The sequence below is a fragment of the Monodelphis domestica genome, chromosome X, assembly GCF_027887165.1.
Source record: "Monodelphis domestica isolate mMonDom1 chromosome X, mMonDom1.pri, whole genome shotgun sequence".
In the NCBI taxonomy this organism is placed as follows: Eukaryota; Metazoa; Chordata; class Mammalia; order Didelphimorphia; family Didelphidae; genus Monodelphis; species Monodelphis domestica.
This window is the reverse complement of record NC_077235.1, coordinates 34,274,634-34,293,306: the sequence shown is the minus strand read 5'-3', so window position 1 is coordinate 34,293,306 and position 18,673 is coordinate 34,274,634. Positions and strand designations below refer to the sequence as shown.

Below are 18,673 nucleotides of genomic sequence, written 5' to 3'. Positions count from 1 at the left end.
ATATTGGTAGCACAGAACTGGAAACTGAATCGATGTCCACCAGCTGGGGAGTGGCTAAAACAAGTGATCATGGATACTATTTGTGCCATAAGAAATGACAAACGAGATGAGAACAAAATCTGTTAAGACTTATATGAAATGATGCACAGTGAAGTGAGCAGAACCAGGAGAATGCTGGATTAGCCAAAGGAGAGGAGCAGCATCAGAGGCATAGGGCCAGATCTCTGCAGGGACTGGCATCAGTAGGAATCTGGGTATCTAACAGGTAGCCATTCTGCCTGAAGGGCAGAGGGATGGGATGGAATGCTGGCTAAGACCCACAGACACAAAGCCTGGACTAGCTCAGGTAGCTGAGAGAACCCCTGTTTGGTCCCCAAATAAAGGTAGGAAGAGACTTAGGAAAGGAAAGTAATCCTTTAGATATTGGCTGAGATAGACTTGCTTGACTGTGGCTGGACTGTCACAACTTTGTCATTACCCCCTTGTATGGTTTATATTTTGATTAAGCCTTACACCAGGGGTAGCTCTCAAGATTGTGACTCTTCCTCAGGTAAATTATCCCAGACTGTCAAAGTTGGAAAGGACCTGAGGCCCACATTTGGACAAAAATCTCCCAAGTCACACAGTCCTTAGAAGATATCTTCCACCCTTGCTTAATGACCTCCAAAGATGGAGAACTCACTACTTCTTGAGGCAGATGATCTCACTTTTTTTGATAGTTCCAAATAATGGGAAATTTTTCCTTATTTTGAGATTAAATGTTTCTCTGCCACTGAATAACCGCACTCTCTACTACTAGTTTTGTTCATTCCCTTTCCAAATGATTGCTATGCAAACACTGTCCACCATCAACCAGCCTCCCCTTCTCTGGCCTAAACCTCCCATTCTTTCAACTGTTCCTCAGATGGCATGGTGTCAAATCTCCTCACCATCCTGCCTGCCTTCCTTTGGATGGGTTCCAGCTTGCTCGTCAATATCTCTTCTCAAATGATGCTCCCACACTGAACACAATGGTCCAGATGTGAGTGGGCTGACCAAAGCAGAGTACAGCCTTCCTCATTTTGGACACTATGCTTCATCACAGTCTAAGACCACAGTAGCATTTTTGGCTATCCTTTAGACAGGCAACCAAATCCTAGGTTGAACTGCATCTGGAGGAGAGGGCAAAGAACATCCTGGAAATCTGATTTATAAAAGGCCCCATAACTTAAAAAAACACTCTTCACTTTTAGGAAGGGTCACTGAAATACCCTCTCCATTTTAAGTCTTGCTGCTAGTTCAATGATGTAGTGGTCTCTGGTCTCTCTATTTCATAAGCCACCCCTCCACACAATTGTCAGAAACACTGGGTTAATGCACAGATCTCATCATACCACTCCCTTGCTTAAAACCACAATACACCAACTTTATGGTTTTCTGTTGTTTCTGAGATAAACTATACCGTCTACCTTTTACAGCCCCCTACAATCTAGTTCCAGTCTACTGTTCCAACATTATTTACCATTAGTCTCTTTCATGTTCCAGCCATCAAACTGCATCTCTTGATTCCTTGTATCTGCAGAGGCAGTAATACTCATTCCCTGGCTGGGATAAATTCTTCCCTGATTCTTATGTAGCTCAGATGCCACCCACCTTAGCCAATAGTCTTTCCCTCTAATTTTCCTTGATCCCTCTTCTCTGGCTCTCTCCTTTGCTCCTGCCCCCATCACACTTTCCTCATTCTTACATACATTTTTCTATATACCTCTTGTAACCCCTAAGAGTATTGCATCTCTCTCAGCTTCTTGGGGGTGGGAATTAAATCTGATCATATAAAAGTGGGGGAGTTTCAGGAAAATTACTGAAAGTAAACTCTTATAATTCAAGTTTAAATGACCCAAGGGGACTCCTTAAAGCAACATTTAAGGAATATTTTTGTAAAATGAGAAGTTGGGGCTTGGGGGTTTGTGTTAGTGGTAGAATCTCCAATTTGTCTTTCAAAAATATTTCTATTTCTCAGCCTCATTTATAGCAGTATACACCCCCTCCTGTAGTCCACTTTGAAACTGATGCAAAACACATTTTCAATTAGCATTCTAGCCAGCAGTGATGTCCCTGGGGACATATGGAGAGGAGAGGGGCAACAAAGTTAGTTAAGAGGGTAAAGAGTAAAAGTTGCAAGGCCTGGACAAAGGCTATCTTTTCCCCACTAGTCAACCTTTTTTACACAGGTGAAATCTCATCATAGTGACCATTTGAACCATTTTATGGGCAAAGCAAGAGGAGACAGGAATTTAAGAAAGTTTTTTTTGGGAGAAATAAACAGAGAAGTTTGGGGCCAGGGGTATCTAGGTGAACTCACCCCTCGCATATGGCAAACTTTTCTTTCAAAGAGAGATTTTAGCTTCCATCGATAGGCATAGGTATTCAATCAAATGTATAAATTAGAGCTTAAGAATTAGAGAAGAAAAATGAACATGCAGAATGGAGGCACTGCAGACTGCAAATGATTGTTAAAAGAGTTTGTAGCCCTGGGTTATTTACTGATTGCAAACACCAACCCAAAGGATGTTTTTATCGACTTTCACTCAGGACTACCCACGTCATCCTTGATTTCTTGCTCCTTCCCTTCCCTTTTCTGACAGAGATTTGCTGTTACTTTTTTCATTAACTATATAATTCTGTTCAGTGTTTGCATTCTTTTTGGGTTTTATATTCTCCCTTCTAGCATTTAAATTCTTCATTTTGTCATATCTTACAGAGTAAGATAATATTCTGTTATGATCATATACCGTAATCTGTTCAACCATTTCCAAATCATTGGAAACATGTCTTTTGGTTATCCTTTTTTGCTAATGCAAATATATATGTACACACATGCACATTATGTATATATATGTGTATATATATATATATATATATATACACACACACACACACAGCTGGAACTTTGAATCCTACAATAACCTCCTATAAGCTATCTTGAAGCATTATTGTAAATACTTAACACTCCACATACTTGCTTGGCCTTGAAGATAAAATACAGATCTGCCCTAGAGAGTTTACAGTGCAGCAATCCTTGATTCTTCAGCATGTAATTTCAAAATTTAGTAAGTTTGAGATTAAAACTGAATTGCTTTCTTCCAAGGAGTTATACTTGTCTATTAAGGTCAATGTAAGGAAAACTAGAAACAGTAGAAAAATTTTTCTGTTTTAAAATCTGTTTTCTACCTCTCCTTTTCTGACCAGGAATTCAGGTTTAATAAACCCTTTTCTAAACCCCCTTAGGGAACCTGCTAAAATCTTCAAGCAAGGCAGCTTAACTAGTGAGTGGCTGGGTGGAGATTTCAGCTATTCCTAGCTTCTGGTCCATCTCTACATCTCCAAGTCTATTTTGTCCATTTACAATGGTTTCTTTTGGGGGGGGGGGTTGAAAAGAGGGAAAACCCTAGGAGGTATTGTTTGCATAACTAGATTTCATGCTGTCTTACATTTGCCATGTACGTGACAACTGGGATAGTTCCTTCCTCACTTCCTATCAGGAAGACCAATTAGGTAGGAAGAATTTTTGGTAGAAAATAGGCAGAATTGTAAGTCCCAAGCTATTCTTCCCACAATTTTGAATCTCTAAGATGCAAGGAAGCTTTGATTTACAGTTCTTAATCAAATAGCAAACATTTCCCAAACAAATAAAAGTTCTAAGAGGAATCAGTTGTACCCATCTCTGAAATGTGACTATTAAGCTATTTTGCTTTTGAGTCTTTGTCTATAATCAATTATTTTCTCCTTCCTCCATTTTCTGAGTTTTTTTTTATGAACCCTGTCATTTTCTCTCCCTTTCCTAAAGTAGTTCCAAATATTACTTGATAATCTAATAAAAGGAAAAAGAAAAGGTAGAAAAAGTTCAGCTTCTTTATGTTTGCTGGTAAACCAAGAATAGTTGGAGATGAGATGAGACTAGCCAGAAATAGGCTTGGTTGTACCTATTCCTGAAATGTGACTAAAGCTATTTTCTTTTTCTTGAGGTCCTTGTTTATAATAAAATATTATTTTCTTTCCTACATTTCCACTGGAAAGCTTCTAAACAAAACCCACCGCTTCTATTTCTCTTCCTTTCCCCCAAAGTTCCAAATATTAGCTGATAATCTAGAAAGAAGGAAAGACAAAATTCAGCTTCTTTAGGCTTGCTGATAAGACAAGACTAGTTAGAAATGAAACTAATCAGAAATAGACTTGGTTGTGTCTATCTCTGAAATGTGACTTATTTTCTTTTTCTTTGGGTCCTTGTTTACAATAAAATATTTTCTTTCCTCCTTTTTTTCCTTAGAAACTTCTAAATGAAAACTACCATTTCCATTTCTCTCCTTTTCCTAAAGCAGTTCCAAATGTTAGCAGATAATCTAGAAAGAAAAGGCAGAAAATTCAGCCTTTTTAGGCTTGCTGATAAGATGAGAATACTTAGAAATGAGATGAGACTAGTCAGAATAGGCTTGGTTGTACCTATTCCTGAAATTGACTATTAAGCTATTTTCCTTTTCTTCGTGTCCTTGTTTATAATAAAAATTTTTCTTCCCTCCATTTTCACTGAGAGGCTTCTAAACAAAACCCACCATTTCCATTTCTCTTCCTTTCCCCCAAAGCTCCAAATGTTAGCTGATAAACTAGAAAGAAAAGGCAGAAAATTCAGCCTTTTTAGGCTTGCTGGTAAGACCATAAGTTAGAAACGAGATGAGACTAGTCAGAAATAGGCTTGGTTGTACCTATTCCTGAAATGAGACTATTAAGCTATTTCCCTTTTCTTCAGGTCCTTGTTTATAATAAAATTTTTTCTTTCCTCCATTTTCACTGAGAGGCTTCTAAACAAAACCTGCCCTTTCTATTTCTTTTCCTTTCCCCCACAGCTCCAAATATTAGCTGATAATCTAGAAAGAAAAGGCAGAAAAATTCAACCTTTTTAGGCTTGTTGGTAAGACTGAGAATAGTTAGAAATGAGATGAGACTAGTCAGAAATAGGCTTGGTTGTGCCTATTCCTGAAATGAGACTATTAAGCCATTTTCCTTTTCTTCGTGTCCTTGTTTATAATAAAATTTTTTCTTTCCTCCATTTTCACTGAGAGGCTTCTAAACAAAACCCACCATTTCCATTTCTCTTCCTTTCCCCCAAAGCTCCAAATGTTAGCTGATAATTTTCCTTTTCTTTGCGTCCTCGTTTATAATAAAATTTTTTTCTTTCCTCCATTTTCACTGAGAGGCTTCTAAACAAACCCCACCATTTCCATTTCTCTTCCTTTCCCCCAAAACTCCAAATATTAGCTGATAATCTAGAAAGAAAAGGCAGAAAAATTCAACCTTTTTAGGCTTGTTGGTAAGCCAAGAACAGCTAGAAATGAGATGAGACGAGTCAGAAATAGGTTTGGTTGTACCTAATTCCTGAAATTGACTATTAAGCTATTTTCCATTTCTTGAGGTCCTTGTTTATAATAAAAAATTATTTTCTTTCCTCCATTCTCATTGGGAGGCTTCTAAACAAAATCCGCCATTTCCATTTTTCTTCCTTCCCCCCAAAGCTCCAAATGTTAGCTGATAATCTAGAAAGAAAAGGCAGAAAATTCAGCCTTTTTAGGCTTGCTGGTAAGACTGAGAATAGTTAGAAATGAGATGAGACTAGTCAGAAATAGGCTTGGTTGTGCCTATTCCTGAAATTGACTATTAAGCTATTTTCCCTTTCTTGAGGTCCTTTTTTATAATAAAAAAATATTTTCTTTCCTCCATTTTCACTGGGAAGCTTCTAAACAAAACCCGCCATTTCCATCTCTCCCTTCCTTAGGTAGTTTCAGATATTGGCTAATAATCTAGAAAGAAGAAAGAAAAGGCAGAAAGTTCAGCTTCTTTAGGCTTACAAGTAAAGATGAAACTGGTCAGAAATTAAATAGGGAATTGGGGTTGAGACGCAAGGAGAAAAAGAGAGCTTAAGGCCCAGCCTCTTTGATATGAGGGAAGGAAGAGGAAAGAGGAAGTGAGGCCGGCAGCCGGCATCCCGAAGCCCTGCCCACTCCGGCTGGTCTGGACTCCCAAAATAAGGGTTTCCATCACGGGCCCTGTGACTTTGGTCGAGCCACAGACCTTCTTTGAAGCCGGGTCCCCCCCAAAAAATAGCAACCTAAAAAGTAACCCAGAACGCCTCTCAAGGCTAGAGGCCGAGGAACTCAAGAAAACGCCGGCCGAACGCCTTCGCTTATAAAGACTCCAGCGCGGAGGTGTGGCCGGAGCGCACGCGCCGGACGCCTCACGTGACCTATACCCCTGCGTTCACGTGACCCCTGGACCTTCTCGCCGACCCCCGTCAGGTTTAGGGTCGGGGTGCGTGCCTCCGCCAGGGGTCAGCTGACGAGGCGCCCTCGCCGTGGGCTTCGTTTCAGTTAATTCACTTTATTCCCCTCCTCACGCACGCACGCACGCAGCACGCAGCACGCAGCCCACGGCCTCCGAGGAGTGAGCGCGGGAGCTAGTGAGCCGGAGCGCAGGTTTTGCCCGTTTGCCCCCCCCCCCCCCATTCCCATCCCTGCTGTTGGCCGAGATGGAACGGCTCGAGAAGACGACGCAGAGCGCACTGCAGCCGCCCGAGCAGAGGTAGCCAGCACGCCCGCCCTGAGTGGAGGGCCTCCACTCGCCTACTGGGGATCTGGGTGCAGCCGGGACCGGCCCGGGTGGGGTGGGGTCTAGAGGCAGCCGTGCTGCTGGTTTAGGGTCTGCCCCGGGCTTTCCCACTTCTGCCTCTTTCGGGCCTGGAAGCAAATGGGATCCCTCCCTATTCTGCCAGTTCAGACCAGCATCCCTTTAGCAATCGAACTCCGGATTTCCGGGGGCCGAGGAATGATTGTGGTGCGGTGCCCGATCTCTCTCTTTCTCTTTCTCTCCCCCCCTCTCCCCCCCCCCCCCCGCATCACAATTTGACAATAAGGTAGCACTTTGAAGAACTACACTGTGGAGGGACACACAGCTAGGAAGTCATTCAGACCCAGGTCTTGCTGCCTCCCAGGCCAGCATCAAAATACTGGGAAACGGGTGCTGGATTTGGAGTCAGAGGATCTGTGTTCAAATCTAGGCTCTGCCTAGAACCCGTATGATCTCTGCTGAGTTATCCAACTTTTCTTCTTTTGGGGCTCTTAGGTCCCAGTTACAGCTCTGAATTCCTGAACCATAAGACTCCTGAAAGGGTCCTTTGAGTACAAATAATTTTCACTGCATCTTAAGCCTAACTAGAGTTTTCGATTGAATGAAAAAGGCTTAGGAAGCCCCCTTCCAAGGGTGGGGAACTTGTTTGTTTTTTACTCTGTACGTAAGCAGAAGTGCTTTGGAAGGGAATCAACTTCTTACTGCTTGCTTTGGGGAAGTGACAATTGAACGTCGAATCTAGTCTTGTGTAAATTGATTTTTAGCATACCTCCCTCCTTAGTTCCACTAGTTTGGAGGTAGACCTAGACTTTGGAAGGCTATGGCGAAGGAGTTAGAGAGTTCTGGATTGAAGTAATTAACAATTGCACTTAAATTAGGCAGCAGTGACTCAGTAATACTTAACCCAAATTTCACAAGAAAGTACTGTAAACACCCTGTGAAAGACGAAGAAAAATTCAAACTTCTCTGGTATCAAGGGAGGGCACCATGTCTCTAATTCCTCTCCACACCACCCCATCGTGAGAGGGATATCTGTATAATCAAAGCAAGTTATATACAGATAAATAGGAAGTAAGTGACCCAGGGAAAGAATTGACATTAAGAGGGGTTGGGCAAGGTTTCCTATGGAAAGTGAGTTTTTAGTTGAGAAGCCAGGGAGGTCAGTAGTCAGAGCAGAGAAAGAAAAGAGAGCATGCTAGGCATGGGGGTCAGTCAGAGAGTGCCCAGAGCTGAGATCGACTGTTTTGTTTGTGGAACAATCAGGAAGCCCCAATCACTAGATTGAAGACTATTTAAAGACTGGGAAGGTAGGAGGAGAAAGGTTAAGAGGATTTTGAATGCTAAACAGAACATTTGTATTTATTTCTGGAGGCAATAGGGAGCCATTGGAGTTTATTGAGTGGGAGTGGGGGGCAGGAACATGGCTGGACCTGCTTTAGGAAAATTACTTTAGTGGCTGAATACAATATAGACTGGAGTTTGGAGAGGGTGATGAGGGCCTGTACTGAGTGGTGCCAGTGTCAGAGGAGAGAAGGAGACTTATTGGAGGGGTATTGCAAGGTGATAGGGGAGATGAGAGATTGTGAGAGTCCTGGATGACCCCTTAGGTTGTGAATATGATGCATTGGGAGGATGGTGATAGGGTGATAGGTGATACACACTGAGTGTAAGATGGATCCTGGTTATCTAGATCAAGGTGGCCAAAAGGCAGTTGGAGATGCAAGATTGGAGATCAGCAGAGGTTGGGGTGGAAGGAGGCAGGTTTGAGAATTATCAGAATAGAGGAGATAGTAATTAAATCCATAGGTGCTGATGAGATCATCAAGGGAGAGAAGAGGAGAGAGCCATGAGGGGCACCTTTTTAGAGTTGGAAGGGACCACACAATCATCTAATTCCACCTCTTGTTTGAAAACACATGAGGAAATGGAGCCTCAGGGAAGTAGAGTGACTTCTGCTCATGGTTATACAGATATGAAGTAGCAGAGCTAGGATTTGAACCCAAGGCTTCAGATTCAGGTCCAGAAATCTTTCTCTTGGGCACCATATAGTTCCAGCAGTGATGGGATTTATATCTCTTATCCAGGGACCAAGATAAATTTTAAAGGCTGGTTCACCAAGTTGACTGCAGGGTGATTAATCTTTTGGCCACAGCAGCTCACTAAAACTATCTAATAAGTAATGGAGAGATTGCAAAGGGGAGCAGGCATTCTACTATTGAAGTCATGGGTTCTTGAGGTATTGAAGCTAATAGCTAACCACATTTTCTAGAATAATTTTAAACTCTTATTCCCCTTCCACCCAGGTTTCCACAGAGTTCTACCAACAGTAACTTTTATAGTAAATAGAGTCAAATTTTAATTCAGCAAACCTTTTCCTCTTTTTTCTCCAGTTGGATAAGATCAAGGGCTTTATTTGAGGATAAATACTGAATACTACCTTTGAGGGTGGCAGAGGCACCAGTTGAAACAGGATGGAGTTTATAGGCATTGAGAGTAGTGTGTTCTTACCTTAGACCTTCAACTCTCTCAGTTCCATAATTACTTGGTCACAATCCAGAATGCTACTGATGGTCATTTTCAAAAATGGAAAAGTGGATAATAAAGACAGCAATTTGAAATATCTCAGAGTTATAGAAGCATCTTTATTGTTAGTGCATAAATGAAATCAGATTGTCTTGTTTTTACTCTTAACACATTATAGTAGATTTAGAATTTCAGTACTTGAAATAATTTTTTTCAGCTACCATAGATGCAGCCTTAAAACAGCAAACACAGTAAATAGTCTAGTCCATGTTAGGAAAAGTGGTCAAGATTGCTCCTTGTGAACTTCTGGACCAGACCATCTAGGAGTGCTAGCCCTTTCTGAACTAATAATTTAAGCTTTTTTTTTTTATTTTTTAAGCATGTCAAAGAGTTACAAAGTTATTCTTTGCCTATCAGAATTCTGAATTTCAGGACATCATGAACTGAATCACAGTCAACACCTGTGGTATATGGAATATTCTGTTCCACTACTTATCATTTCTAGCAGTATAGTTAAATGAACTCAGCATTTTGTGTTAGCAGATATGAATTTGAATCTCAGCTCTGCCACTTGCTAGTAATGGGTCTGTGAGCAAGTCTCTTGAACCCATTGGAGCCTCAGTTTTCCAATCTGTAAAGTGAGAGTATTGACCAAAATTATATCAACAGTTCTTTCAGCTTTTAAGATTCTTTATCTCCTGCTAGAACTAACTTGGATTTCTCCCCCCTGCCCCCCAATCCCCTAACTACCTTCAGCAGATGAGCATTTTGCTAGCGTTAGCAAACTAGCCACCTTGCTTTGTGGACAGCCATTAAAACAACTAAGTAGAGAACAATCTCCTGCAATACATACCCATTCCATCATTTTGCAGGTTACTGTAGGCGTTGGATAGTAGTCATAGGCATTTAGATGACCTTTCAGGGCCAAGTCAGGATTGGTCTCTTCAGTCTTTGTAGACTTACCTAAGTGTGTTACAGTAAGCTCCAGGAGGAGAGACAGCCTCACATTTGGATCCACAGTACCTGGCACATAGAGCTTCCCAAATGGGGACGAGATGAGGGTCTTTTCCCCTCGATAACAACAGACTAGAAGCATTTGCTCAAGATTCAAGTGACGGGACTGAGTGTTGAGGGGGAGGATGTTAAAAAACCAAGTATCAATATAAATTTACCTTGGCCCCAAATACTCTGGGTTCTCAAACACAATACTTGCTGACTACAAATTCTGACAAGCCCTTCCAGGTGGGATACAGGCCAGTCGAAGGACTGTTGACTGCAGGGTGATGACATTTTTGACACCTGAAGATCAGAAACTAAATTAAATAGGATTTCCTATTTGAATCTGTGGAGAGATTCCCCACACTTCAGAAATCACATCTTTGACAAGTTGATATATGAAGAAGTATAAGAACAATATACCCAACACTTATTAAGGGCTTAAGAGCGGGTCTTAACCTTTTTTGTGATATGGACTCCTTGAACACTCTGGTGAAGACTTGGGACCCTTTCTCCAAATGTTTTAAAATGTGTATAATAAAATACATAGCATTACAAAAAATCTGATTATTGGAATATGGTTATCAAAAGAGATTTTTTAAAGTCACAGACTTCAGGTTAAGAACCCCCTAACTTAATCCATGCAGAGCACTGCACCTTGGAGGAGGTGAAATCCAGCTTAAATAACTGTCCTACCTTTTGAGCTTAGTATGGTGGTGGGATATGACATGGAAAGATATAATCCAAGAAGGTGGTAACCCCTAGGGGAGAGAAGAAATTCCTGAGGGAAAGTTAGATTAAGTGGCTCAGGCCTCAAGAGATACCTATAGAAATGGCAAAAGTGTTCAGGCGGTCTGAGGTTGAGCAAGCAGCTTATAGCAATACCTCCACTTTGGCCAGCTAGAGTGGGAACGATGTTAAGTTGTAAAACAAGTCATTGCCAGAGCCTCTGCTACGGTGCCACAGTTGGACTTTTTGATGTCTCCAGTTTGTGCAGAGCAGGGCACAGCCAGTGAGGATGTATAATGGGAAGAGCTCCAGGTGATGGTTTCTGAATTCTGACTCTGCTACTGACTAAACAGTTATGAGTGAGTTGTGTTCCTTGCCCATGCTTCAGCATCTCCCTGTCTAATGAAGGAAGGGGTGGCATCAAATGATCTTTTTTTTTTTAACTCCTACTTTCTGTTTTAATAACAACTCTTAACATAGAAGGGTAAGAGCTAGGCAAACAGGGTTAAGTAACTTGCCCAGGGTCACACAGTTAGGAAGTGTCTAAAGGCCAGATTTGAATCCAGGTCCTCCTGACTCCAGGCCTGGCACTCTATGCTATGAGCCACCTAGGTGCCCCTGGCATCAAATGATCTTCAGAGTCCCTTCCAGCTTTGATATTTGATGGTTATAATAGTTGTGATTTTTAAAAAAATATTATTTTAAAGGCTGACTGCATTTTAAATTCAGGATTTTTTATAAATAGGAGTCGGGCCTTCCCATTCTCATCCCATCCCTTACAAGAATTTCCCCTCCCCTCAACACAAAAAAGTTCTGATTTTATAATGGAAGATGATGTTGGTGGAGCAGTTTGCATCACTAGTAATGTGTTTTATAGTAAATATTGAACGTAGCCATTTTATTGAAGGCAGACCACTTGTTTTGTACTGTAGTTATTTGTTTGAAGAAGTATTAAGGGAATGTGTTTGGGCAATTTTCTGAATGACCCCTGTCACCCCTACCTCTTTTATCCCCTCAGCACTTCATCAGGTTGCCCTGTATTGATTCGCCCTTATTGATACGTTGCTTTGTACCCCTTCATTAGTTGTTTCCTGTCCATATCCTCACCCTTAACTAGATTTTAAGTTACTTCGACACATAGAGCTCTTCTGAGTCTGTGTGTTGCTATGTGATGCCTAACCATTAGCATGGAATACTGCATTATTGACTATCTTGACTTTTATCTATATGCACTTTTGTCCATTTCAGAAATGAAGGCTCATTAACATCGACTCTGAAGACTCTTCTGGTTTTCACAGCTTTAATGATCACCTTACCTATTGGATTATATTTCTCTTCTAAATCTTATGTGTTTGAAGGTAATTCTAAACCAGACACTTTTTTCATCTTGTTCCATTTTAACTTACATACTTTTATGACCTATTTGAAAATTGCTAACTAAATACTCTTAATTTGGTTTCTTTAAGATTCTGTGGCTGTTTTCCCAAAAGTCAAATTGCTTTTAGTCCCTTCTAGAAAGGCCATTTTTTTTTGTTGTTTACTTCATTTGGAGCTTGACATCTTACTTATTGATCTTTTTCTGCAAAATGGCTTAGTTTAATCTTGTAAGTTGTCTCTGGTGTCTCACTGGGATCAGGGTCTGGCAAAGGAGGCTGGAGCCGAGGAATACACCTTTTATAGACACTGGAAAAAGAGGAGACGAGGTTCTAGAGAAAGTTATAATTGTGGTTTTCCTCCAGGATAACTGGCTTACCCCAGTGCCCCTAGTTAACTTCTCAGACCCTAGTACTAACTTGGGGAGCTGTCTCCATACATGAAACGATGAAATGTATCTTTTTTTGTTTCTCGTACAGGTTTCTTGGGGATGTCCAATGGAGACAGCTATTTTTATGCTGCAATTGTTGCTGTTATTGCTGTTCACGTGGTACTTGCGCTCTTTGTCTACGTCGCATGGAATGAAGGTTCACGCCAGTGGCGGGAAGGCAAACAAGACTGAAAGGCACATCACCTTCTGATAATGGATAGAATAATGAAAATAGGTACAGAGTCCGTTTATGATTAGGCTAATATGCAGGCAACTGCTTAAAGCTCTTGAAGGAGACCTTTTCAGAGTATAGTAGTTCGTAAAGTATACTTTTGCAAAATAAAAACTTAGAAATTCAACTAGCTGAATTGATAGAAAAAAATTTCATCTTTTTACACTGAAATATGTTTTTCAATGTTTTATTGTATTACATGTACATTTGTTCAGGACACATGCAGGTTTTGTGAAATTAAACTGTGTTTTACACTGGAAATGAGTAGAAAACTGCTCAGGCCATTAGATTGGTTTTTTGTTTTCCTTTCATGTAGATAAGTGCTCAGGTTTTAGACACTGAAATTAATCTTTCACTGAGATGTTGCACTTTTGAGATTTATTTTGTAGTCAGTATGAATTTTTCAGTACTTTATTTTGGGTGAAAACTGGAATTAATCATAGCCATTCATATTAAAGCATCTTTGGTTTTTTTGAAGGATGCATATGCTAAAGCTAGGGTCCTGTTTCTCTAGTGAATTGACTATTGAAAGATAACTTCGATTTTTTTTTACTATACTAAAATTAGTCAACAACAGTTCCATTTATTCAAAACAGTTCCATAGTTTTCATAAACATCATCTTATAAGTAAAACTTTTTTGTTATTCTGAGGCTAGGGGATTTTAGTCCCCCAAGAAATACAGCCCTTGAATTGTCCACTATTACTTGGGTCTTGTTGATGAAAACAAAGATGATCCATTCAATAATAGTTGTGTTTAAAGTACCTGCCAAGTCATATGTACTGCTTGTTGGGTCTACAAAGATTTAAAAAATGATACTGTTCTTGCTTGGGGATGGGAAGCACAGATAGTAACACTGAGATTAAGATGCCTTGGGATAGCATCCTTTCCAATCATTTGAAGTCACTAGCCTCCAGTGGTTATAGCCATTTCCTAATTTTAGAGAAATCCTTGATTTAAGCCAATGAGGATTTTACCCAACTCTGATTTCCATGTCGTTCTGGTGGACATTTACATAGGTCATTTTGTTGTAGGTCAGTCTCACTATGAATCTTTTTTTTCTAACCCATACCTTCTGTCTTAGAACCAATACTGTGTGTTGCATCCAAGACAAAAGAGCTGTAAGGGCTAGGCAATGGGGGTTCAGTGACTTGTCCAGGGTCTCACAGCTAGGAAGTGTCTGAGAACAAATTTAAACCCAGGATCTCCTATCTCTAAACCTGGCTCTCAATCCACAGAGTCACTTAGCTGCCCGCCCGCCCCCCCCCCCCCCCAATTATGGATCTTTTTACTATCAATAAACTGGTCAGTTTGCAGTATCACTGCTTCCTTGTAGTGAAAGTTTGAGATTGAGGTAAGGGGACTTGTTCATTAGCTTGCCTTTGTTCTTTGTTTTGCTATAAGGGATTTAAATTAGTTTTAAGGAATAAAAGTAGATTGAGAGAATGAGGAGAAATGAGTAAAGGTAAAAACCAGATAAAGGAATTAAAGTTTACTTGATTGAGGGGTAGGAAAATGTATAGGTATCTGAATTTATTAGACTTCTCTTCTTGGCCTTCAGTGTTGTCTTTCAGTGCAAGATCTCCTTCCAACACACAGGTTCTGAATGGAAAGTGTGGAACCTCCTGAACTTCCTGCAAAGGATCCTTATTAGGCCAAGAGTTGATAGTCTTCTGGAAGAGTCTTTGATTTCAGTTGCTTCATCTTAAGTGGAACTCTTGCTTACTACCTACATATGTTATACAATTCTTTTTACATCATTCCTAGGCTTTTCTTATTCCCTGGGCATCTTTTTTCCCTATTTTTAAGGTGAATTTCCAGTGTGAGATTCCAATATTTTTCTTCTGCAATTCCCAAGTGTTTACCCAGGGTATCGGGTTCCCACTGTTTGTCATATGTGCTTACCTAAGGAGGTAAACAGAAGCAAAGGCTCTGGTCACTACTGTTAGAATGAGGTCCTGAAAACCAATGTTGAGAAAGAACAAAATCATCTTATTTTCCAAGCAGCTGTTTTCCCAACGATGGAGCCTCCTACTGTATGACTGTTCTTCTGCATTCCATAGATGGTCGGTGACAAATGGGACTGTTTTGGAAAGTGCTTCACTGAGGAGTTCCTTTTGCACAATGTATGTGCCTCGTATAAAAAAAATAAAGATTTGTGTTTTGAACCCTTGCAAATATTTTAACATTTGTTTTGATATAGGTCTTAAGGAAGAGCCCATTGCAGATGTCTATTCTGTACCCTCTCTCTGTATTTGACCCTAATTACTGTTACTTAATTAGTTATTCACCCACCACTCCTCACCTCCCTTCCCTGAATGTCCCCACTGTGAAGGAAATGGGAAAAAATCAGCTTTTGCCACTAGATACCTTTATTGTTATTGGCGGTTTAACTGAATTGGGTTTACATCCGTAGTGCCCAGCACAAGCGCAATGCCTGGTCTATTGGCTCTTAGTAAATGATAGTTGATTTAATGGCACTGAGAGATTAGGTCAGTTGCCCAAAGTTCCTAATGACCAAGTGCCAGAAACTGGTTGGATGACCCCAGGTCTTTCATACATGATGTCACAAATCTAGTGCATAACAGTCTTTGAAATAGAAAGTATTCTTCATCAAAAGATCTCCCCATTATCTTCTTAGAAGGCTATGGCATCTCTTTTCCAACTAATTTTTTTTTTCAGGTAAGTATAGTTAGTGTCTAAGTGGACCAATGAATCAGCTATCTCGTTATGTCCAGAAAGGAAAATCCTCTAAGCAAAGGTAAAGGAAACAATAGTTTGGAACAATTACTTTTGTTCAGCACTGTTCTAGAGAGCAGTAGTTCTCCCCATTTTACAAATTGAGAAAGTAACACAATCGAAATGGCTGGCCTTACTTAGGGCAGCAGCAGCAGCAGCAGAGTTTGGACACCAAGGCCGGTGCTTCTACAGCCCACAGCCTGGCCCCCAACTCAGTAGATGCACCACCATGCCAGACACTGTTTAGAACTTGATGGTTATTATCCACTTTTCAGATAGCATAGTGAAAATGATCCATATTTTTGTTGCAGGGCCACTTTCGAGTGAAAATATTTTCTAGGACTCTAGAAGTCTCCATAATTTGATATGAATCACTTTTAAAAGATAATTACAAGTAGTTTTTTAATCTTTTCATTAAAGCAGCTTGTAGTACCTCTACTTTGCAACAAATTCCCTCCACAGCACCACCTACCCCAACCAAATTAAAACCATTTAAATTGCTCTAGGATGAATATACTGCAGTAATTATGTTTTATGAACTTTTGGGGAGTAGGAGTGATTTGTACCAAATGACTGCTCTGTCTGAAAATGTGTTTAAAACAGTAATATTGGAAGAAAAGCAGAGAATTTTAGTCTTTAAACTTTGAATCACATTTACCTTTTAAATTTGTTTTTTTCCTAACCATTATCTGAATGGAGTTTGTAATAATATAGTCCTCTATTTTATACCACTTTGATTGTCCTCCAGTAAATATTAGTAGTCTCTTATTAGTATTCCTTCCTATTCTTCTGTTTCCTGTAGAAAATGCACAGGACTATGAGGAATAATTATAAGGTAAGCCCAGATTGTTAAAAAAGCACTTTGGTGTGTTAAACTTTATTGTCAAGTGGAGGTGATGGGAATTCATGAAGGCCCTGGTGAGTCGGCCCCAGACTACATTGCCACAAAGAGGCTGTTCTCTCCTGTGTGCAGCATGCCAGGACACAGTAAGGTATGATTCAAGTGCCTAGGCTCCAATGGGCTGGCACGCACTGCATAAAATCCCATTTCTTATTTCAAATTCAGATTTTAAATCATACATTTAGAACAGGAAGAGACTTGGGATATCATCTAATCCAATCCCTTCATTTCGCAGAGGACGTAACTGGCTGGGGTGATATCTGAGGTAACAGAGCTCAGGCACACAGATAGGATTTGAACCTATGTCCTTGGAGGCCATCCCCTAACCATGGTGACAGGGTGACACTTCACGGTTTTGGGGAAATTTAAAGTGTTAACAAGCTTGTAGTTACTAGAATCTTAGGATGGGAAAATAGGAAGAGATCATTGGAAGGTGCTCATTCCTGGTTAAGATGACACTTAAAGCAAGGGTTTTTCATTCTTTTTGTGTCCTAGACTCCTTGGGGCAGGTAGTCTGTTGAAGCCTTTGGGCCCCTTCTTGGGATGAAGTTTTTAAATCAAGGGAATTCTAAATTTCATTTAGAGACTAGTGAAAATACAAAATTTATTTCCCTTCCAAGTTCATGAACTTCCCGGTTAAAACCATGCTTTGCTTCCACCCCCCACCCCCATGATTTTTTATATCGAAGCCTTTTCACTCTGAATAAAATGTAAACTCTCTGAGGGTAGGTCTTTGATTTTTTTTCTTTGTGCACATGTTGCATTGTTTGGCACACACACATTTAATCAATAAGTGTATATAAAATGGGATTTGAGGAGCAAATATCAAGTAGCTCAGACTTAAGAAATGCCTGTAATATAGACATCAAAAAAGATCCCTTTAAATACTCCAGTAGGGTAGTATGTAAAACCTTTAGTAGTTTTCCATAGTCATTCTTAATTGAAAAATTAACCAAACTTCAAAACTGCAAAAATCAAATTGGAGAATAAGTTTGTGAATAACTGCCTAACGGAAGTTCATTAGATTCTACATATAATAATAATTCAGAATTCTAGAGGGCTTTGAAATTCACTAAAGGACTTTTTTTACAAAGGACTGAGTAGGTAAGTATGCAGATTATTATCTCCATCTTTATAGATGAGGAAAAATCCTATAGACTTAGAGTTAGTTAACTACAGAGTTAGAAGGGGATCTAGAGGTCATTACCGGCCTACCTAAAAGCATCAGGAACCTGTAACATCTTTGGCAGGGCAATTTTTTTTTTCAGTTAAAAACCCCTTAATCCCCCCCCCCCAACTCATCAAGAAGACAAAAAATATGACACCCATTATATATATTAGGCCATGCAAAACATTTATGCATTATTGGCATGGCAGTCTTCAATCTTTAAGAATCCTCAATTCAGATGCTATTTCTTCAGTTCTGGAGTTTAGCATCTGGAACATACAATTTCTAAGAATCTTGGTTATCTGCTTTTAGAGACACAAGCAAATTAGAGGCAGGGCATGGTGAAAATTTTGAGGAGGGATAGTTTAGGGAGGAGGCAAAAAGCAAGGTGTTCATAATGATGACCCTGACTCATTAAGAAAAGGTCAAGTGATGTTTTATCTCTGTTTAAAGAAGGCAGAGGAGTGTCAGTTTTTAGAAAATGATATCTCCCTTGGTGGTCTCATCTGCTCCCATGGGTTCATTTATCCTATCAAGGTAGATCACACCCAGATCTATACATCAGGCTTAATCTCTTCTTTGACCTCCAGCCCTCCATTGATAACTGCCTTGCTGGATATTACCATCAGTATGTTTCACTCGCTTGTCAAACTGAACAATTCCCAAAGTGAAATCATCTCCCCTAAGCCTCCCTCAGCTGCACTGGCCCAAAGTCTGAACATCCCAGGCATTTGGGTTCATAACCTCAGGGCTATCTTGGGCTCTTTCTTTTCCTTTGCCTCCCCTTCCATGAGCTTTTTAGCTGCCAAATCCCAGTGATGCCAACTCCACAAAATCTATTGCCTCAAACTCTGTTCTCGTCCAGCCACCACCTGATCACCTTTTATTAGGGCTATTTTTTTCTACATTGTTCTTTTATTTTTTCCTC

General features: G+C 40.2%; 1 protein-coding gene across 3 annotated transcripts; it reads left to right on the top strand.

The window, feature by feature from the left end:
* Positions 1–6,281: 6,281 nt before the first annotated feature.
* On the top strand, positions 6,282–15,115 carry VMA21 (vacuolar ATPase assembly factor VMA21). 3 transcript variants are annotated; one of them, XM_007507291.3, is made up of 4 exons: positions 6,282–6,609; positions 12,151–12,260; positions 12,756–12,941; positions 14,537–15,115. In XM_007507291.3, the coding sequence occupies exons 1-3, from the start codon at positions 6,557–6,559 to the stop codon at positions 12,896–12,898; spliced, it is 306 nt and encodes a 101-aa protein (XP_007507353.1). In that variant the 5' UTR covers positions 6,282–6,556; the 3' UTR covers positions 12,899–12,941; positions 14,537–15,115. The 3 variants fall into 3 exon arrangements, with proteins under 3 accessions (XP_007507353.1, XP_001376735.1, XP_007507352.1); XM_001376698.4 differs by having other exon boundaries at positions 6,288–6,609; positions 14,945–15,115; XM_007507290.3 differs by having other exon boundaries at positions 6,289–6,609; positions 14,499–15,115.
* The last annotated feature ends 3,558 nt before the right edge of the window (positions 15,116–18,673 follow it).

Excerpts from the sequence above, each read along its gene's own strand:
- VMA21 (XM_007507291.3), top strand. The coding sequence starts at position 6,557 with ATGGAACGGCTCGAGAAGACGACGCAGAGCGCACTGCAGCCGCCCGAG. Across the intron at positions 6,610-12,150 it reads CTGCAGCCGCCCGAGCAGAG|AAATGAAGGCTCATTAACAT; the intron begins GTAGCCAGCACG and ends TGTCCATTTCAG. Across the intron at positions 12,261-12,755 it reads TAAATCTTATGTGTTTGAAG|GTTTCTTGGGGATGTCCAAT; the intron begins GTAATTCTAAAC and ends TTTCTCGTACAG.